This window comes from Rattus norvegicus, chromosome 15 (assembly GCF_036323735.1).
Source record: "Rattus norvegicus strain BN/NHsdMcwi chromosome 15, GRCr8, whole genome shotgun sequence".
Taxonomy (NCBI): domain Eukaryota; kingdom Metazoa; phylum Chordata; class Mammalia; order Rodentia; family Muridae; genus Rattus; species Rattus norvegicus.
Window position 1 is genome coordinate 29,872,891 of NC_086033.1, and position 21,211 is coordinate 29,894,101.

The 21,211-nt window shown below is 40.4% G+C and overlaps 1 pseudogene and 1 gene segment (V, D, J or C); both read left to right on the top strand.

The window, feature by feature from the left end:
- Positions 1 to 15,030: 15,030 nt before the first annotated feature.
- LOC134482217 (T cell receptor alpha variable 9-2-like) lies at positions 15,031 to 17,784 on the top strand. The segment is given in 2 exon segments: positions 15,031 to 15,165; positions 15,284 to 17,784. Coding segments are annotated over 2 exon segments (408 nt in total).
- Positions 17,785 to 20,225: 2,441 nt separating this feature from the next.
- Positions 20,226 to 20,931, top strand: LOC134482218 (T-cell receptor alpha chain V region 2B4-like; annotated as a pseudogene).
- The last annotated feature ends 280 nt before the right edge of the window (positions 20,932 to 21,211 follow it).

Sequence of the window (21,211 nt, forward strand, 5' to 3'; positions counted from 1 at the left end):
GTTATTTGTCTAGAAAATAGACCACTATGAGATTTGAGCAACAAGATAAGACATGGCTATCAAAAGGATTCAAACATGAAAAAAATAAATGAAGTTATCAGATGATGCTTATTATACATAAGAGATCTCCAAGACTCTACCAGAAAACTTCTAGAAATTTTCAATGAGTTCAGCAACATGGTAGGGTACAAAATCTACTTACGCTTCCTGGTTGCTGCCCCCGCCGAGAGCTCGTAGGCAGCATCCCACGAGCAAACTTGAGCCTCAGGACCACAGGTAAGACAAATCTTCCTGCTCCAAGCGACCTGCCTGGTGAACTCAGGACACACAGAGGCAAAATTCCTCTAGGACTGGACACTTCCAGTTTTTAGCGGGATTCCCAAACCCACGGATCCCTGCCCACAGCACGTCGCTGCTCCCAAACCCCGTGGGAGAGATACTTCACCGCCTGGACAGGTGGGCACTCCTGAGACTGCAGAACGGAAGAGACCACTAACACTGCCCACCCCTGCCCACATCCCTGGTCCAAGAGGAAACTGTATAGGGCCTCTGGGTACCCTTGGATAAGGGTACAGCAGCAGCAGGTCCCCTGCATCTGAGACACGGCCGGAACCTGAAGGGACCGACCAGATAAAGAGTTCTCTGCACCCAAATCCTGGAGGGAGAGCTAAACCTTCAGAGAGGCAGACACGCCTGGGAAACCAGAAGAGACTGCACTCTGCCCACATTACTGACTCCAGAGGAAAACACCAAACGCCATCTGGAACCCTGGTGCACGGAAGCTCCCGGAAAGGGCAGCACAGATCTTCCTGGTTGCTGCCCCCACGGAGAGCTCATAAGCAACACCCCATGAGCAAACTTGAGCCTCGGGACCACAGGTAAGACAAACCTTCCTACTCCAAGCGACCTGCCTAGTGAACTCAGGACACAGGCCCACAGGAACATCGGAAGACCTGTAGATAGGAAAAACTACACGCCCAAATGCAGAACACTCTGTTCCCATAACTGGCTGAAAGAAAACAAGAAAACAGGTCTAAAGCACCCCTGACACACAGGCTTATAGGACAGTCTAGCCACTGTCAGAAATAGAAGAACAAAGTAACACTAGAGATAATCAGATGGCGAGAGGCAAACGCAGGAATCCAAGCAAGAGAAACCAAGACTACATGGCATCATCGGAGCCCAATTCTCCCACCAAAGCAAACACAGAATATCCAAAAACACCAGAAAAGCAAGATCTAGTTTCAAAATCATATTTGATCATGATGCTGGAGGACTTCAAGAAAGACGTGAAGAATTCCCTTAGAGAAACACAGGAAAACATAAATAAACAAGTAGAAGCCTGCAGAGAGTAATCACAAAAATCCCTGAAAGAATTCCAGGAAAACACAAACAGTTGAAGGAATTAAAAATGGAAATAGAAGCAATCAAGAAAGACCACATGGAAACAACCCTGGATATAGAAAACCAAAAGAAGAGACAAGGAGACATAGATACAAGCTTCACCAACAGAATACAAGAGATAGAAGAGAAAATGTCAGGAGCAGAAGATTCCATAGAAATCATCGACTCAACTGTCAAAGATAATGTCAAGCGGAAAAAGCAACTGGTCCAAAACATACGGGAAATCCAGGACTCAATGAGAAGATCAAACCTAAGGATAATAGGTATAGAAGAGAGTGAAGACTCCCAGCTAAAAGACCAGTAAATATCTTCAACAAAATCATAGAAGAAAACTTCCCTAACTTAAAGAGAGAGATACCCATAGACATACAAGAAGCCTACAGAACTCCAAATAGATTGGACCAGAAAATAAACTCCTCCCATCACATAATAGTCAAAACACCAAAAGCACAAAATAAAGAAAGAATATTAAAAGCGGTAAAGGAAAAAGGTCAAGTAACATATAAAGGGAGACCTATCAGAATCACACCAGACTTTTCGCCAGAGACTATGAAAGCCAGAAGATCCTGGACAGATGTCATACAGACCCTAAGAGAACACAAATGCCAGCCCAGGTTACTAAATCCTGCAAAACTCTCAATTAACATAGATGGAGAAACCAAGATATTCCATGACAAAACCAAATTTACACAACATCTTTCTACAAATCCAGCACTACAAAGGATAATAAATGGTAAAGCCCAACATAAGGAAGCAAGCTATACCCTAGAAGAAGCAAGAAACTAATCGTCTTGGCAACAAAACAAAGAGAAGAAAAGCACACAAACATAACCTCATATCCAAATATGAATATAACAGGAAGCAATAATCACTATTCCTTAATATCTCTCAACTTCAATGGTCTCAACTCCCCAATAAAAAGACATAGATTAACAAACTGGCTACGCAACGAGGACTCTGCATTCTACTCCCTACAGGAAACACACCTCAGAGACAAAGACAGACACTACCTCAGAGTGAAAGGCTGGAAATCAACTTTCCAAGCAAATGGTCAGAAGAAGCAAGCTGGAGTAGCCATTCTAATATCAAATAAAATCAATTTCCAACTAAAATTCATCAAAAAAGATAAGGAAGGACACTTCATATTCATCAAAGGAAAAATCCACCACGATGAACTTTCAATCCTAAATATCTATGCCCCAAATTCAAGGGCACCTACATACATAAAAGAAACCTTACTAAAGCTCAAAACACACATTACACCTCACACAATAATATTAGGAGATTTCAACACCCCACTCTCATCAATGGACAGATCATGGAAACAGAAATTAAACAGAGACGTAGACAGACTAAGAGAAGTCATGAACCAAATGGACTTAACAGATATTTATAGAACCTTCTATCCTAAAGCAAAAGGAAATACCTTCTTCTCAGCACCTCATGGTACTTTCTCCAAAATTGACGATAGATTTGGTCAAAAAACGGGCCTCAACGGGTACAGAAAGAGAAATAATCCCATGCGTGCTATCAGACCACCACGGCCTAAAGCTGGTCTTCAATAACAATAAGGGAAGAATGCCCACATATACATGGAAGTTGAACAATGCTCTACTCAATGATAACCTGGTCAAGGAAGAAATAATGAAAGAAATTAAAGACTTTTTAGAATTTAATGAAAATGAAGGTACAACATACCCAAACTTATGGGACACAATGAAAGCTGTGCTAAGAGGAAAACTTATAGCTCTGAGTGCCTGCAGAAAGAAACAGGAAAGAGCATATGTCACCAGCTTGATAGCACACCTAAAAGCTCTAGAACAAAAAGAAGCAAATACACCCAGGAGGAGTAGAAGGCAGGAAATGATCAAACTCAGAGCTGAAATCAACCAAGTAGAAACAAAAAGGACCATAGAAAGAATCAACAGAACCAAAAGTTGGTTCTTTGAGAAAATCAACAAGATAGATAAACCCTTAGCCAGACTAACGAGAGGACACAGAGAGTGTGTCCAAATTAACAAAATCAGAAATGAAAAGGGAGACATAACTACAGATTCAGAGGAATTCAAAAAAATCATCAGATCTTACTATAAAGCCTATATTCAACAAAACTTGAAAATCTCCAGGAAATGGACAATTTCCTAGACAGATACCAGGTATCGAAGTTAAATCAGGAACAGATAAACCAGTTAAACAACCCCATAACTCCTAAGGAAATAGAAGCAGTCATTAAAGGTCTCCCAACAAAAAAAGAGCCCAGGTCCAGACGGGTTTAGTGCAGAAGTCTATCAGACCTTCATAGAAGACCTCCTACCAATATTATCCAAACTATTCCACAAAATTGAAACAGAAGGAGCACTACCGAATTCCTTCTCTGAAGCCACAATTACTCTTATACCTAAACCACACAAAGACACAACAAAGAAAGAGAACTTCAGACCAATTTCCCTTATGAATATCGACGCAAAAATACTCAATAAAATTCTGGCAAACCGAATCCAAGAGCACATCAAAACAATCATCCACCATGATCAAGTAGGCTTCATCCCAGGCATGCAGGGATGGTTTAATATACGGAAAACCATCAACGTGATCCATTATATAAACAAACTGAAAGAACAAAACCACATGATCATTTCATTAGATGCTGAGAAAGCATTTGACAAAATTCAACACCCCTTCATGGTAAAAGTCCTGGAAAGAATAGGAATTCAAGGCCTATACCTAAACATAGTAAAAACCATATACAGCAAACCAGTTGCTAACATTAAACTAAATGGAGAGAAACTTGAAGCAATCCCACTAAAATCAGGGACTAGACAAGGCTGCCCAATCTCTCCCTACTTATTCAATATAGTTCTTGAAGTTCTAGCCAGACCAATCAGACAACAAAAGGAGATCAAGGGGATACAGATCGGAAAAGATGAAGTCAAAATATCACTATTTGCAGATGATATGATAGTATATTTAAGTGATCCCAAAAGTTCCATGAGAGAACTACTAAAGCTGATAAACAACTTCAGCAAAGTGGCTGGGTATAAAATTAACTCAAATAAATCAGTAGCCTTCCTCAACAAGCCGAGAAAGAAATGAGGGAAACAACACCCTTCATAATAGGTCCAAATAATATAAAGTACCTCGGTGTGACTTTAACCAAGCAAGTAAAAGATCTGTACAATAAGAACTTCAAGACTCTGAAGAAAGAAATTGAAGTAGATCTCAGAAGATGGAAAGATCTCCCATGCTCTGGATTGGCAGGATTAATATAGTGAAAATGGCCATTTTACCAAAGCGATCTACAGATTCAATGCAATCCCCATCAAAATACCAATCCATTTCTTCAAAGAGTTAGACAGAACAATTTGCAAATTCATCTGGAATAACAAAAAACCCAGGATAGCTAAAACTATCCTCACCAATAAAAGGACTTCTAGGGGAATCACTATCCCTGAACTCAAGCAGTATTTCAGAGCAATAGTGATAAAAACTGCATGGTATTGGTACAGAGACAGACAGATAGACCAATGGAACAGAATTGAAGACGCAGAAATGAACCCACACACCTATGGGCACTTGATTTTTGACAAAGGAGCCAAAACCATCAAATGGAAAAAAGATAGCATTTTCAGCAAATGGTGTTGGTTCAACTGGAGGTCAACATGTAGAATGCAGATCAATCCATGCTTATCACCCTGTACAAAGCTTAAGTCCAAGTGGATCAAGGACCTCCACATCAAACCAGACACACTCAAACTAATAGAAGAAAAACTAGGGCAGCATCTCAAACACATGGGCACTGGGAAAAAATTTCCTGAACAAAACACCAATGGCTTATGCTCTAAGATCAAGAATCGACAAATGGGATCTTATAAAACTGCAAAGCTTCTGTAAGGCAAAGGACACTGTGGTTAGGACAAAATGGCAACCAACAGATTGGGAAAAGATCTTTACCAATCCTACAACAGATAGAGGCCTTATATCCAAAATATACAAAGAACTCAAGAAGTTAGACCGCAGGGAGACAAATAACCCTATTAAAAGATGGGGTTCAGAGCTAAACAAACAATTCACAGCTGAGGAATGCCGAATGGCTGAGATACACCTAAAGAAATGTTCAACATCTTTAGTCATAAGGAAAATGCAAGTCAAAACAACCCTGATATTTTACCTCACACCAGTGAGAATGGCTAAGGTCAAAAACTCAGGTGACAGCAGATGTGGAGAAAGAGGAACACTTCTCCATTGTTGGTGGAATTGCAGACTGGTACAACCATTCTGGAAATCAGTCTGGAGGTTCCTCAGAATATTGGACATTGAACTAGCTGAGGATCCAGCTATACCTCTCTTGGGCATATACACAAAAGATGCCCCAACATATAAAAAAGACAAGTGCTCCACTATGTTCATAGCAACCTTATTTATAATAGCCAGAAGCTGGAAAGAATCCAGATGCCCTTCAACAGAGGAATGGATACAGAACCATGGTACATCTACACAATGGAATATTACTCAGCTATCAAAAACAATGACTTTATGAAATTCGTAGGCAAATGGTTGGAACTGGAAAATATCATCCTGAGTGAGGTAACCCAATCACAGAAAAACACACATGGTATGCACTCACTGATAAGTGGCTATTAGCCCAAATCCTTGAATTACCCTAGATGCCTAGAACACATGAAACTCAAGATGGATGATCAAAATGTGAATGCTTCACTCCTTCCTTAAAAGGGGAACAAGAATACCCTTGGAAGGGAATAGAGAGGCAAAGATTAAAACAGACACAGAAGGAACACCCATTCAGAGCCTGCCCCACATGTGGCCCTTACATATACAGCCATCCAATTAGACAAGATGGATGAAGCAAAGAAATGCAGGCAGACAGGAGCCAGATGTAGATCTCTCCTGAGAGACACAGCCAGAATACAGCAAATACAGAGGCGAATGCCAGCAGCAAACTACTGAACTGAGAACAGGACCCCCGTTCAAGGAATCAGAGAAAGAAATGGAAAGCTTGAAGGGGCTCGAGACCCCATATGAACAACAATGCCAAGCAACCAGAGCTTTCAGGGACTAAGCCACTACCTAAAGACTATAAATGGACTGACCCTGGACTCTGACCTCATAGGTAGCAATGAATATTCTAGTAAGAGCACCAGTGGAAGGGGAAGCCCTGGGTCGTGCCAAGACTGAACCCCTAGTGAACATGATTGTTGGGGGGAGGGTGGCAATGGGGGGAGGATCGGGAGGGGAACACCCAAAAAGAAGGGGAGGGGGAGGGGCTAGGGGGATGTTGGCCCGTAAACCGGGAAAGGGAATAACACTTGAAATGTAAATAAGAAATACTCAAGTTAATAAAAAAAAAATCTACTTACAAACATCAGTAGCCTTTCTGCATACCAACAACAAACATGCTGAGAATAAGATCATGCACACATTCCCAATCACTGTAGCTTCAATAAAATGTCTATGAATAAGCCTAACTAAGGAAATCAAATTCTTCTTAAAGAAAAATTATAAATCCCTGAAGAATCAGAGGAAGACACTAGAAAGTGGAAAATCCTCTTAATGCTCTTTGATTAGTAGGGTTAATATTGTAAAAATTACCATTGCACTAAAAGTAATTAAAGATTCAGTGCAGTCCCAATCAAAACCCCACAGCAGTCTTCACAGAAATAGAAAATAAAACACCTAATGATTTATATAGCAGGGCACAGAACACTGAATAGACAAAACCAAAAGTGGTAATGTCCCATAGCATATCACAGTGAAAATACTAAGCATATCTAGAGAAGAAATTGTCATTGAAAACTGAAGGAGAAAACACACAGGTCCCAAATAAGGGAAAGCCTATTATAATGAGAGTTTATTTCAAAATGAAAATTGGAAAGCCAGAAGACCCTGGAGCAATGCATTCCAAAGACTGTACATTCCAAAAGACTGTAATAACCATTCTAAAATAGTAAAATGCAGCAAACCTATCTGTCATGATTGATTGAAGAAACAAGTAAGATTGTATATCTAATAAAGCAAACCTAAAGAAAATATGAGAAGTGTTATTTTGGAGCTGAAGAGAGAAATGGGGATACAAGAGAGGCTTTGGACAGAAATATAAAGCCATAAATATGAAAACATACAATACCTCTGAGAACACAACGTCAACAACATGATGACCACATCTAACGCACACATTTCAGCAATAACTTTACATATCAAAAGGCTCAGTTATTCACTCAAAATCCACTGTGTGACTAAATGGATGAAGAGACAAGATCCATCTATCTGCTGCCAGCAAGAGAGACGTCTTAGTTTAAAGTTAGGCACCGCCTTAGAGTAAAAGGATGGGCAAAAGTATTATAGTCACACGGGCATGGAAGCAAGCAGCCATTTCCACCTTAAAAAATCTGACAAAATAAAAACTTCTTTAGCAATACACAGACTCATGGAGATTAAACAATTCATTACTAAATGATGAAGGAGTCAAAGATGAAATAAAGAGACAAATAAAAGTATTCCTGGAATTAAATGAAAGTGAAAACATAATACAACAAAACCCTTTGGCACGCATTGAAAACAACTGTGAGTTTTATGGCTCTAAGTACCTACCTTAAAAGAATTAAAGCACAAATATATGGCTGAGTGATGCAATTCAAAAATTTGGAAAGGACAAGCAAAAGCAAGCATACAAAAAAATCAATGAATCTCACGGATGTTTTTGTTTGTTTGTTTGTTTGTTTGTTTGTTTGTTTGTTTTAAGAAGAGTAACAAGATTGGCAGATCTTTGGCCCAACTAAATAACAGAAAGAGGAGACTCAAATTATCAGACTCAGAAGTGAACAGGAAAACAATGCAACAGACACCAAAGAAATCCAGAACAATTTAAGGGAAATGCTTACTCTGTGGAGCTGGAAAACATAAAAGAAATGCACGAATTTCTAGATTCAGCCAAGTCATCAAAATTAACCAAGAAGAAACCAACAATCTAAACAGACCCATAGCAAATGAGAAATTTGAGTAGAAATAAAAAGGCTCCAACCTAAAAAAAAATTCCTGGACCAGATATATTGATAGCAGAATTCCACCAGATATTCAAAGAAAATCTACAGACAGTCTTGTTTAAACAATTAAAGAAAATAGAAAGAGGGGCATTCCCAAAGTCCTCTGAAGCCACTGTCATTATTCCCCAACCAGGCAAATACAACAACAATAAATAAAACTACCAGACAATATCCCTGGTGAACATAGACTCTAAAATACACAATAAAATACTTGTGAGGAGAATACAGACATACATCAAAAAGATTATATACCACAACCACAACGGCTTTATCCCTGAAATGCAGAATTGGTTCAAAATGCACAAGACAATTAATGTAATAAAGCACATAAATGGACTTAAAAACAAAAGTCACATCATCATCACAGAAGATTCCGAAAAGACCTTTAACAAAATCAAAAATGCCTTTTTGATAAAGTCCTAGAGAATATAGGGCTAGGAGAAACATACCCCAACATAAAAGCTACACAGGAGAAGCCCAGAGCTTCATCCTAAATCTCAACTTAGGGAGTGCTGACCCTTTGGAAGCAAACGACCTTTCCACAGGAGTCACCTAAAATCATCAGAAAATACAGATATTTACATTATGATACATGACAGTAGCAAAATTATACTTATGAGTAGCAATGAAATAATTTTATGATTTAATGATTGGTGGGTTGTCACAATATGAGAATCTGTATTAATGAGTTGCCACAGTAGGAAGGTTGAGAACCACTGTGCTAAATAAAGAAAAGCTTGAACCAATCCTGCCAAAGTCAGAAATGAAATAGGGATGTTCACTAGCCCTGTTCCTTGTCAGCAGTGTTCTTGAAGCACTAGTTGACGCAATAAACCAAGAGAAGGAAATTAAGGATGCAAATAGAAAAGGAAGAAGTCAAACTATCCCTATTTGCAAATGATAGGATACTATAGAGATCCTATAGATCCTATAGAGTTTTTTATCAGAAAACTTGTAGAAGTTATTTAAAAATTCAACAGCTATTAAAAACAATGACTTCATGAAATTCATAGGCAAATGGATGGAACTAGAAAATATCATTCTGAGTGAAGTAACCCAGTCACAACAGAACACACATGGTAGGCACTCACTGATAAGTGGATATTAGCCCAAAAGCTTAGAATATCCATGATACAACTCAAAGATCATATGAAGTTTAAGAAGAAAGAAGACCAAAGTGTGGATGCTTCAATCCTACTTAGAAAGGGGAAAAAATAATCGTAGGAGTTAGAGGGAGGAAAGGGCCTGGGAGAGAGGTGGGGGAGGAGCAGGATCAGCTGTGGGAGGAGACAGGAGAACAGTACAAAGGTCAGGAAACAGAACAGAAATATGTAGCAATTGGGGATGGGGAGCTGGAACTAGAAAGTCCCAGACTCCAGGGAAGCGAGAGGTTCCCAGGACTCAACAGGGATGACTTTAGCCAAAATACCCAACAAAGGGGAGATAGAACCTGTAGAGACCACCTCCAGTAGATAGGCACAGCCCCCAGTTGAGGGATGGGACCACCCACCCATCTCAAAAATTTTAAGCCACAATTGTTCCTATCTAAAGGAAATACAGGGACAAATAAAATGGAGCATAGGCCGAAGGAAAGGCCATCCAAAGACTGCCCCACCTAGGGATCCATCCCACCTGCAGACACCAAACCCATACCTTATGGCTGATGCCAAGAAGTGCTTGCTGAAAGGAGTCTGGAATAGTCATCTCCTGAGAAGCTCTGCCAGCACCTACCTGGTCAATACAAATGCAAATACTCACAGCCAACCATCTGACTGAGTGAGCTCTGGAACCCCAATTAGGGAGTTAAGGGAAGGACTGAAGGAGCTGAAGGGGTTTGGAAGAACAACAAAATCAATTAACCAGACGACCCTTCCCCCGCCAGAGCTCCCACAGACTAAACCACCAACCAAAGAGTACACATGGAGGGGACACATGGCTCCAACTACATATGTAGAAGGGATTGCCTTATTTGGCATCAATGTCAGGGGAGGCCCTTAGTCCAGTGGAGGCTTGATACCTCAGTGTAAGAGGATGCTAGAGCAGTGAGGAGGGAATGGGTGAGCATGTGGAGTAGCACTCTCACAATCTGCCTCCAGGGTTTTGTCCTGCTTGAGCTACTGTCCTGACTTCCTTTGATGAAGAACAGTGACCTGTAAATGTAAGCCAAATAAACCCTTTCCTCTTCAAAAACATAATTCAACAATATGGCAGTATTCAAAATCAATTTGTGAAAATCAGATTTCTATACCCCACTGAGAAACATATAGAGAAGGAGTTCATGGACACATTTTCATTCTCAGTAACTTCAAAGAAATAATGTATCTATGAATAAACTTAACTGTGGAAGTGAAGGAACTCCACAAAGGAAACTTTAAGCCTCTGAAAAGAAAATAGAAAAAAATCATTAGAAAGTAGAAATACCACACACTCATGGATTGGTAAAATTAACATTGTAATAGCGACTATTATACCAAAAACTATTTAGAGATTCAGGACAATTCCAATCATTATTCCCACCTTATTCTGCACAGAAAAGTAAAAATCTACCCTCAGATTCATATAAAAATCACAAAACAATTGGTTATATAAAGCAATCATGAGCAAAAAGAACAATGCTGGTAAAAAATTGTAATTTCAAATCAAGATATGTTACAGAGCCATAGTAATAAACACAATATGGTACTGTCATAAAAACAGATTAGAGTAGACTAATGGAACAAAATTGAAGGCCTACATGGGAATATGTATGTAACTTTAACCACTTAACATTTGATAAAGATGCCACAAAACATTTGCTGGAGGGAAAAAAGCATATTCAACAAATAGTGCAGGTAAAACTGGACGTTCATATACAGAAGGATGAAAATAGACCTATTATCTATCACCTGGCACAAAAAATAGTTACAAATGTAAAACCAAAGGTCTGAATGTAAAACACAAAACATTGAAACTGCTAGATGAAAACATAGGCAGTGCCCAACATGATGTAGGGGAAAGGACCTTCTGCTAAGACTCCATGGGTCCAAGAACTAAAGCCAACAATTGAAAGTGGGAGTTTATGGGGTTGGGGATTTAGCTCAGTGGGGTTCAATCCCCAGCCCCGAAAAAAAGAAAAGAAAAGAAAAAAAAAGAAAGTGGGAGTTTATGAAACAAAACAAAACAAAAAAGACACATTCAAAACTCGACCTGGGAAGGGAATAGGGAAGTCTCAAAACAAACAAACCAAAAAAGACTAAAATATCCACACACAAAAATGTGAATCGTTCCTAGAAATTAGAGAAATGAAATCAGAGCAACTTTGAGATTTCCACAAATATCCATGAAATAATTGAAAACAAACGCTGGAGAGGGTACAGAAAAAACACAAACCTTGTTCACTATGGATACGATTGCAAATTGATGTAGCCATCATTAAAAGTAGTGTGGATACTTATCAAACGCTAAAAATGAACACCTCATTTTACCCAGCCATACTACACCTCAGCATATGCCCATAGGACTGGACACACTACTTCACAGACACTTGCTCTGTCGCGCTCACTGTAACTTGATTCACCATAGGTAGAGAGAGAAAACAATGTAAACATGGTATGGCTGATGAACGGAGGATGACCATGTGCTGCAGAAATACTATGGGGTGCTTTTCCTCTGTAAAGAAAAATGAAGTCAGAAACTCTGCAGGTAAACAGATTGATCTAGAAAAGACCATAGTGGGTGAGGTAATCTAGACCCAGAGAGGCAGACATCACATCTTCTTTTATTTTACGCTCCATCTCCAAACCTTCAGTGCTGAGTCCATGGGGTAACTACAGAAACCAGGGAAGTAAATAGGACCATTTCCAAGTTACGAGGTTACAGAACAACAGCGGGGGACAAATTATGTGATCGAAGAAATGGGAAAAACAAGGGCTCTTTAGGGAGGGGGAGGGATGTGAGCACAGAAGAAAATGAAGGAGGGTAGAGGGGACTATCAGGATACAAGTAATCTGATTACATGAGGTGGCCACATCAGGGTCTATATCCTCTGCTGCTGGGAGTCTCAGCTAAGGTCACCCCCATAGACTCCCAGGAGCCTCTCCATCCCACTGTTCATCTCTGACTCATCCCAGAGATAGCCTCTCCCATTACACTGATTTCCCTTCTCCTCCCAGCCCTCTCACTCCATCTCCCCAACACATCTCCCACCCAGTCCCCTCTATCCATTCACTGCCCCACCTCTATTGTATTTCCCTTCTGTGTGAGATTCTGGCATCCACTTGGACTCTCCTTGTTATTTAGCTGCTTTGGGTGTGTGGGCTATCTTGGGTATCCTGTAATTTATGGCTAATATCTATAGAAGTGAGTACTACCATGAGTGTTTTCTGGGTTTTGGTTATCTCACTCAGGATGATATTTTCTAGAACCATCCATTTGCCTGTAAATTGTACAATGCCTTTGTTTTTAATAGCTGAGTAATAATCCACGGTGAAAATGTAACATAATTTCTTTATCCATTCTTTGGATGAGGGAAATCTAAATGGTTTCCAATTTCTGGCTGTTATCAATAAAACTGTTATGAACATAGTTGAGCAAATGTCCTTGGCTATGGTGGAGCATCTTCTGGGTAGATGACCAGGGATGGTGTAGCAGGGTCTTCAGGTAAAGCTATCCTCAATTTTCTGAGAAACTATCAAATTTATTTCTGAAGTGGTTTACTAGTTTGCACTCCCACCAGCAATGGAGGAGTTTCCTCTTTCTCAGGATTCTCCCAGCAGGCCAGCGTGTGCTATCACTTGAGTTTTTGATCTTAGCCATTCTGACAGGTGTAAGACAGATTCTCAGAGTCATTTTGATTTGCATTTCCCTGATAACTAAGTATGTTAAAATTTCCTTAAGTCCTTAACCCCTATCAAGGAAACGTCTTTTTGCAATAAAGACCACTGAAGAATACCACTGCCAATCAAAATGAAGAGCTGTGGAGCCCAGTTCCAGTGGATACATCTACAGAATACCCAGGAACATTGCAGAAGAGGAGGCAGAATGATTGTAAAATCCAGAGGTTGAGGAGTTTGCTGAAGCATCATGTCTCCTCTAATATCAGAATATATAATATATAATATATATATATATTGCCCAAAAACACGATGTCTACAATAGGTAACTGAGAAAAACTGGGGATTAGAGGACCTGGGTTTTACACAGGGAGCAGCTCACTACTTGGTTGTCCAGAGCCACCCTAAAAACATTCATACACATTTAGGAATGTGTGTTCCATATATATATACATATATATATATATATATATACATATATACATATATACATATATACATATATACATATATACATATATACATATATACATATATACATATATACATATATACATATATACATATATACATATATACATATACATACATATACATACATATGTATATGTATATTGTGTGTGTACGTGTGTGTTTATGTATGTATGTATGTATGTATGTATGTATGTATGTATGTATGTATGTATATATCCTCATATGCATGCAGCAACAAATAGTAGAAAGTGAGATCATGGATTTGAAGGATAGTTTGGAAGGGGTGCATGGGAGAGTTTTGAAGAATGAAAGGGAAGATATTGTGATTAAATAATAATCTCAAAAATAGTAATAAAACAACAAAATAAAATCTGAACTAGAAAGATCAGGATGGTACCTCAAACTGCATCTTTTATTTCCTTTTCCCCCACATGGCTGTGTACTCTTATCCTAGAGAGGAAAGTCCATTACAGATGCTCCGTTTCTCCCACAGCTGATAATGCCATGGGATAGAAGCATGGCTTGCTTCTCAAGTGTTTTTCTCTATTGAAACAGAGAGGTTGTAATTATCTTAAGCTACTGGCATATCTCAGGATGTAGGTTTTTCTTATAGAAGAAAAAATGTAAACGGTGCATAAAAAAAGTGGCTGTAGATTTTGTTATTTGGTTCTGTTTTAGGACACAAAATGACCCATAAAAGAATTAAAACAATGACCACACATGGCGTTTAAACAATTTTATGCAAATAGTTATGAACACGGTAACAGGAAACTAGAAGAATGTCTATTGTTATTACATTTCATCTCAGAATTATCTTAGTAGAAGCAAGGAAAGAGATTTATATTTTAAATATATATTAGGAACTTAATGTAAACACCGAGAGAAGCCCAGTGCAGGTGAAGGCAGAAAGTCAAGTCTGTTCTGCAGACACAGCTCACGTAAACCAGCTTGTTCATGTTAGGAGGAAATGTTTCAAGGGAGAGGGGAACCTTTTCCAAACATTCAGGCCACTCCGTGGAATTCAGTAACTTGTGCTTCTTCCATTTTCCTGAAATTTAGAAATATTGAGTATTTTTTATGGAGTGTGGTTTCTCTCCTGGATAACTTAAATTAAAAATTCCGTAAAATTGCCATTCTCTTAGAAGAGAGAAAACATGACCTTTGAAGTACAGGAGATCTCTCAACTCTCAAAGAGTTCTTTGTGTCTTTTAGCAAATATTGCTCCATTTAACTTGCTTTACTCTCTGGCCACCAGAGGGCGGAGCATCCCAACACTACAGCATTTCCTGTATGAATTTAAGTTTAGACTAATCGCTTCTCTCTGTGTTTTCAACATCTAAGGACCATGAACATTGTCGAGGTGTCTCTAAAGATGGACTCTTCTCAGGGCCTCCTGGCTGTGATGCTCCTCATCCTCAGTAAGTAACGTGACTTGAAACCGTCACCTTTTTATATCAGAAAAATCTCGAGCCCTAACTTCATCCCAGAGCTTTGTCTTTAATGACATTCATAGCTGATTTCCATTTTCTTCCCTAGCAAGGGCCCATGGAGACTCAGTAACTCAGACGCAAGGTCAAGTCGTCCTCTCAGAAAAGGACATTCTTACTATACACTGCAACTATTCAGCCGCAGGGGACCCGGCTCTGTTCTGGTATGTGCAGTATCCCGGAGAAGGTCTACAGCTCCTCTTTAGAGTCTTAAGGGCCAACGAGAAGGGAAGCAACAGAGGTTTCGAAGCTACGTATGATAAAGAAACCACGTCCTTCCACTTGCAGAAAGCCTCAGTGCAAGCGTCGGACTCGGCCGTGTACTACTGTGCTCTGAATGACACAGTGGCAGAAACCACAGAGGGAGCTGAGCACAAACTCTGAGAAGCAGAGGCCTAACCGCTGAGCCTCTGGGATTGATCTGGTTCCTCTTTGTGCTGTGTGCCTCTCGGTTTCTCTGGTTGGCACAAAAATTACACGAATCGCCTCAAGAGAAAGAACAAGAAGTAGACACTTTCACCTTGGTCTTGACTGGGACTAAACCAAAATCCGATGCAAAAATACCTCGTGCAGAGGGAAAGGAGCCTCACAGTAAAGCTCTGTGAATAAGGAAGTGGTCTCTCTGCTCTTCACAGTAGATGAAGTCTGTCCTCCAAATTTTCTTTCCACAGCTCTGGTAAAACTAGTTGTATTTTGTATTTGCAGGCAACAGGGTTTGCCAGGAAAGGGGGCTTCTGCGTATTGTCTTTGGAAAGTATGGCGGCAGAAGTCCCAGGATGAAGTGAAGGCTTCATCTCAATAAGGCCTTAGATTCTTCTGAAGGACTGAGCACCTCAGGGGCAGCTGAGCCAAGTCATTCATTTTCTTTTTTTAAAGTAAATATAATGACACCACTCCTGCTTCCTCTCGGTCCCCCAACCCCTCCCATGAGCGTCCCCTTGCTCCCTCAAAACTGTGGTCTCATGTATATGTTATCATTGCGCGTGCGCACGCACACACACCCCCACACCACCCTCCCCACACACCCCTGTTTTAATAAAAACTGGAAGAGTAGAATTAGTCACTCCCAGGGATGAGACTTTTATTGATTAACTGATTGAGCAGTCAGTCATTCCTCAAGCCATACGAAAAGCAAAATGGACTCAGTAGGTTTTATTTGTGTATATTTGTGCGCATATACACACACACTCACACACACATATACACACACTCACACACACATACACACACACGCACACACTACATGCTTGTAACAATAATAATGAGAGAAAGTGCTATCAATTTGAGAGTTGAGGACAGGAGGGTTCGAGAGATGGTAACTCTGAGAAGCTTGAAGATGTGAAGGAGGGTGAAGTGGGTAATTTTATTTCAATTACAAATATATTTTTTAAAAAGCTGAACTGAAGCTAGAGGTGAAAAACTAAATAAACTGAATAAAAATTCAGAGGATGTATTCATAGGTAAGATTTAAAATGTTTAATTATTTTAATATTTTAATACAAAAGTCAATTATCAGCAAAAGCTCAAAATCTTATCAAGCCTTTAAAGAAAATGGAGACACTTTTTTTTTCTTCCAAGAAAAAAAATTAGTGGAAAGCCCCACCAGCATAGTGGATCACACAGAAGAGAGACTATCAAGGCTGAAAGACAAAGGAGACGTCATTCAATCAAGGAAAACGATGAATGTAAAATCCTTTGAACAGCTATTCACCAACTTTGGGACACTGAAATGATCAAATCTGTGAATTATGAGCACAGAAGTAAAAGAACTCAAGTTCAAGGGTCTAGAACCTAACTTAAGGGAATCACAGAGCAAAGTGTTACAAAGTCAAGGAAAGAAATGCCCATCTGGGTCTAAGAGGTACAAAGAACACCAAATGGATAACACTGGAAAAGAACCTTCCCATGTATTACAGGGAACAAAACGAAATATAGAAAACAAAAGTGGTTCTTGAAATCTGCAAGAGAGAAGCCACAAATCACAAACAAAAGGAAAGACATGATAATAGCAGCTGACTCCTGGGAAAAGTTAAAGGACAGAAGAGATTAAAGCAATGAATCACGTCCTAAAACGCGATGAATGCAAACCCATACTCTCTGGGATACATGGAAAGAGTCCTGAGGGAGAAAGTTATAGCACAAAATGTTTGCTCTTATCTGTACATGTTAGCTTTGAATTTAGATATGTGTGTTCTATTTGGAATATCCATAAAGGACCTAAAATTACAAAGGGGCCGCGGTGGGCTGGCAGGGGGGAAGGAGTGGTTTCAAGGAAAGGTTGAGAGAAGCATCAACATAAGATGTTTAAAAAGGAACTATAAAACAGAATGGATTAATGATTAAATGGGGAAAGAGGGAGATTGGATAGAGAAGTGGTTGCTGGGAGGGAAATTACCACCAAAGACTGAAAAAGTTCCATGGAAACCTACCACTGTAGAAGCTTCCCAAAGGATACATGGACCCGAAGAAAGGGATATCTGATATTTTTCATTGATTTTTGAGTTTATACTAAAACTAATTTAAATAAAATGGTTAATTAATTCTTTGAGAGTTTCATACAACTTTATCCATAGCTTAATCATATTCATTCTTCCCCAACTCCTTCCAAATCCACTTCACTTCCCTACCTGCCCAACTCCTCTCTCTGTCTCTCTGTCTCTCTGTCTCTCTGTCTCTCTGTCTTTCTCTGTCTCTCTCTGTCTCTCACTCTGTCTCTCTCTGTCTCTGTATGTGTTTGTCTGTCTCTCTGTCTATGTCTCTCTGTCTCTCTCTCTGTCCCTGTCTCTCTCTGTATCTCTGTCTCTGTCTCTCTCTGTGTCTCTCTCAGTTTCTCTCTGTCTCTGTCTGTGTGTGTCTCTGTCTCTCTGTGTCTGTCTCTGTCTCTCTGTCTCTGTCTCTCTCTCTCTGTCTCTCTCTGTCTCTAGCTCTCTCTCTGTGTCTCTCTGTCGCTCTCACTCTCTGTGTGTCTCTGTCTCTCTGTCTCTCTGTCTCTCTGTGTCTGTCTCTCTGTGTCTGTCTCTCTGTGTCTGTCTCTCTCTGTGTCTCTGTCTCTGTCTCTGTCTCTGTCTCTGTCTCTGTCTCTCTCTCTCTCTCTCATATGTTGGGAACTACTATTAATTGTAGAATCTGCCCTGCTGTGTGGCCCATATACCAGGAACCACACCTTTATAAAGAAACTAACTCCCCTCCTCCCAGCAGCTATCAAATGCTAGTTTCTGGTAAGAATCGCGATTTTTGCTCCCTCCCATCTTCCGTACAAGAATTTTGTCAGCGCTGAGCTTGGCACAGGTCATATGCATGCTGTCACATCTGCTGCGAGTTCACATGCACCTGGTTTGTTTTGTTTCCGTGAAGTCGTCCATTACCTCTGGCTCTTACAGCTCTTCCATTCCTTTTCCTGTGAGGAATCTTGAGTCCTTATGGGAGCGGTAGGGTATAGATGTCCTACTTAGGACTGAGCACTCCGAAGCCTTTTCTTCTCTGCACATTGACCAGTGGGGGGTCTCTATATTAATTGCCCCCTACTGTAAGAAGAAGCTTCTCTAGAGAGGGTTCTGTGGCGTACTGGTTTGTGGATATCACAACATGCCATTAAGCGGCTTTCTAAGGCTAAGTCCACTTAATAATAATACTAGGTTCTCTCTAAGTCCTATAGCCTATCTAGTTACATGTTCTTTGTTTTTTTTTTCAATGTTCTGTTTCCTTTAATGACCCCCATCTCCCTTGAAGGGTAGGTGCAGGCAGCTAGGCGACTGGCAACACATGTTCACTTGAAGATCTCGCCTTGATTGACCACTTTGCCCACATGCTGGAAGGCCCCCTCCCAGGAAAAGTACTCTTGAACCAGGGACTGAGTCTCCTCGCTACCAGGATCCAGTTGCCGCCATGTATATGACTCATAATCCACCTGCCAATCTGGACTCAGGGGAAAGGCAAGCTCTTGGCCTCAGAAGACCCAAATGCCAGAAATGGAGCTGCTGTCGTTGGTTCCAAACAGGATAATACTAGCAAAGGCATTCTTCCTCAGTTTGTCCAATCACTGGAACATTCCAGTGATGAGGGTGCAACTCATGAAGGTCTGAATGAGCTCTTCAGGGAAGCAGTACTCAGCTCACCACAGGGAGCAGCCATCTTTATCAAAGTGCTCCCAAAAATATGGTAGAGAGGGTGTCCTCATTGGAGTACTTATGCTTAAACTCATCCACCACAAAGGTACTCTTGGGCAGGTGAGCAAAAGGGGCCTTGGCCTTGGGCTCAGCAGCCAATGCCTGCTCACCCTCACCCATCTCTTCCTCAGGAGCTGGGACAGCTGCCTATTTTCTTCTTTCTCCTCAGTCTGGGGCTTCTGTTTCTCTTCTTGTGAGCCCCTTTCTTTCTTTGGGGTATCCTTTTTTGGCTGGCTCTCTAGTTACATGTTCTTTAAAAATTGATAATTAGGAGATAATGTAGGAGTGTATGAGCTGTCACCAAGAATAAAGAACATCAACTATTATTTAATTGTAAAAACTTTAGAAATGTTATGGAAAACTGACTAGGGAGACACTTTTTAACTGAGAAAGTAAGCTGTCATTTGGTGAAAAACGTATGCATAAGCACACACATAGATAAACATGAGTGAAAGTCTTCTCACCTGACTAAGTCACCACCTATTTTAATATTTCACATTAGAAGAATCTGGGCTTAAGTATTTATCTGACACTAAGGTGAACCTACAGGAGGGCAGTATCTTCACAAAGACCCAGAGGTACTGTCTCATATGGTCCTGTGTGTGTGTGTGTGTGTGTGTGTGTGTGTGTGTGTGTGTGTTAGAGGGTGGCTTAGAGAGAGGAGGAAGGCTTTTGATGTAGCAGTGAAAACTAGAATCTACTTTCTGATTGGATGAACAGTTTGGGGTTTTTCTTTTTTGTGCATCTCCAAGCAGAAGAACTTGAACTGCCCAAATGCCACCCCGTGTGCTGTGCTTAAAGTGCGAATCTTCAGTGAAAACAGTAATGCCTCCTCTATGAGTTTCACTAGTGGTCCTCTGGCTTCAACTGAGTGGTGAGTTTGGCCGTTTCTATGGGAAGATAAAAATACAGTATATCATATTGCCCATTTTAGCCTGGAGGGTAAAAATACTGTTTTTCTCATGCTGCAACTAAAGCAGGTGGGAGGCCTATTTAAAATTATTCTAGAGTATTAACGTCCATATGTATCCAGTTCAGTTTGTCTGACCTTTGTTTTTCCTCACAGGGGTGAGCAGCCAGCAGAAGGTGCAGCAGAGCCCAGAATCACTCAGTGTCTCAGAGGGAGCCATAGCCTCTCTCAACTGCACTTTTAGCGACAGTGCTTCCCAGTCCTTCTGGTGGTACCAGCAGCATCCTGGGAAAGGCCCCAAAATGCTGATATCCATATTCTCCAATGGCAACAAGAAAGAAGGCAGATTCACAGCTCACCTCAATAGAGCCAGCCTGCGTGCTTCCCTGCACATCACAGACTCTCAGCCCAGTGACTCTGCAGTTTACCTCTGTGCAGCGAGCGCACAGTGATCCCCCAGCACCTGCAGCCTGCATCTAAATTTCCTGGGCTTCCACATGGTCTGAGCTAGAGTTCAGAATGTAAAGGGGAGAGATTCTGCTTATTCTCTTTGTCCTCCATATGCAATGGGAATTGGGAGGCACATAAGGGTTTGGCTTATAGGGATACTATTTTATTATTCTGACGATGCATAGCACAATATTGGTATGGCTGAAATATTTTTCAGTTTAATTGAAAAAATATATACACTATATTCTTATTCTGATCATGATTTGAACTCCTCCTATTCTTCTGTATTCTCTCCACCTCCCCATACAACAAATATTATACCTACGTTCTCTATATATCTTTAGAAGACAATCAATCACATAAAAATTTAAAAGAAAGAAAACGCAGAAGATACACACATATGAGCCACTTGGGACTAGGAGGTGACATTCCTATCCTAATTCCCTGCCTG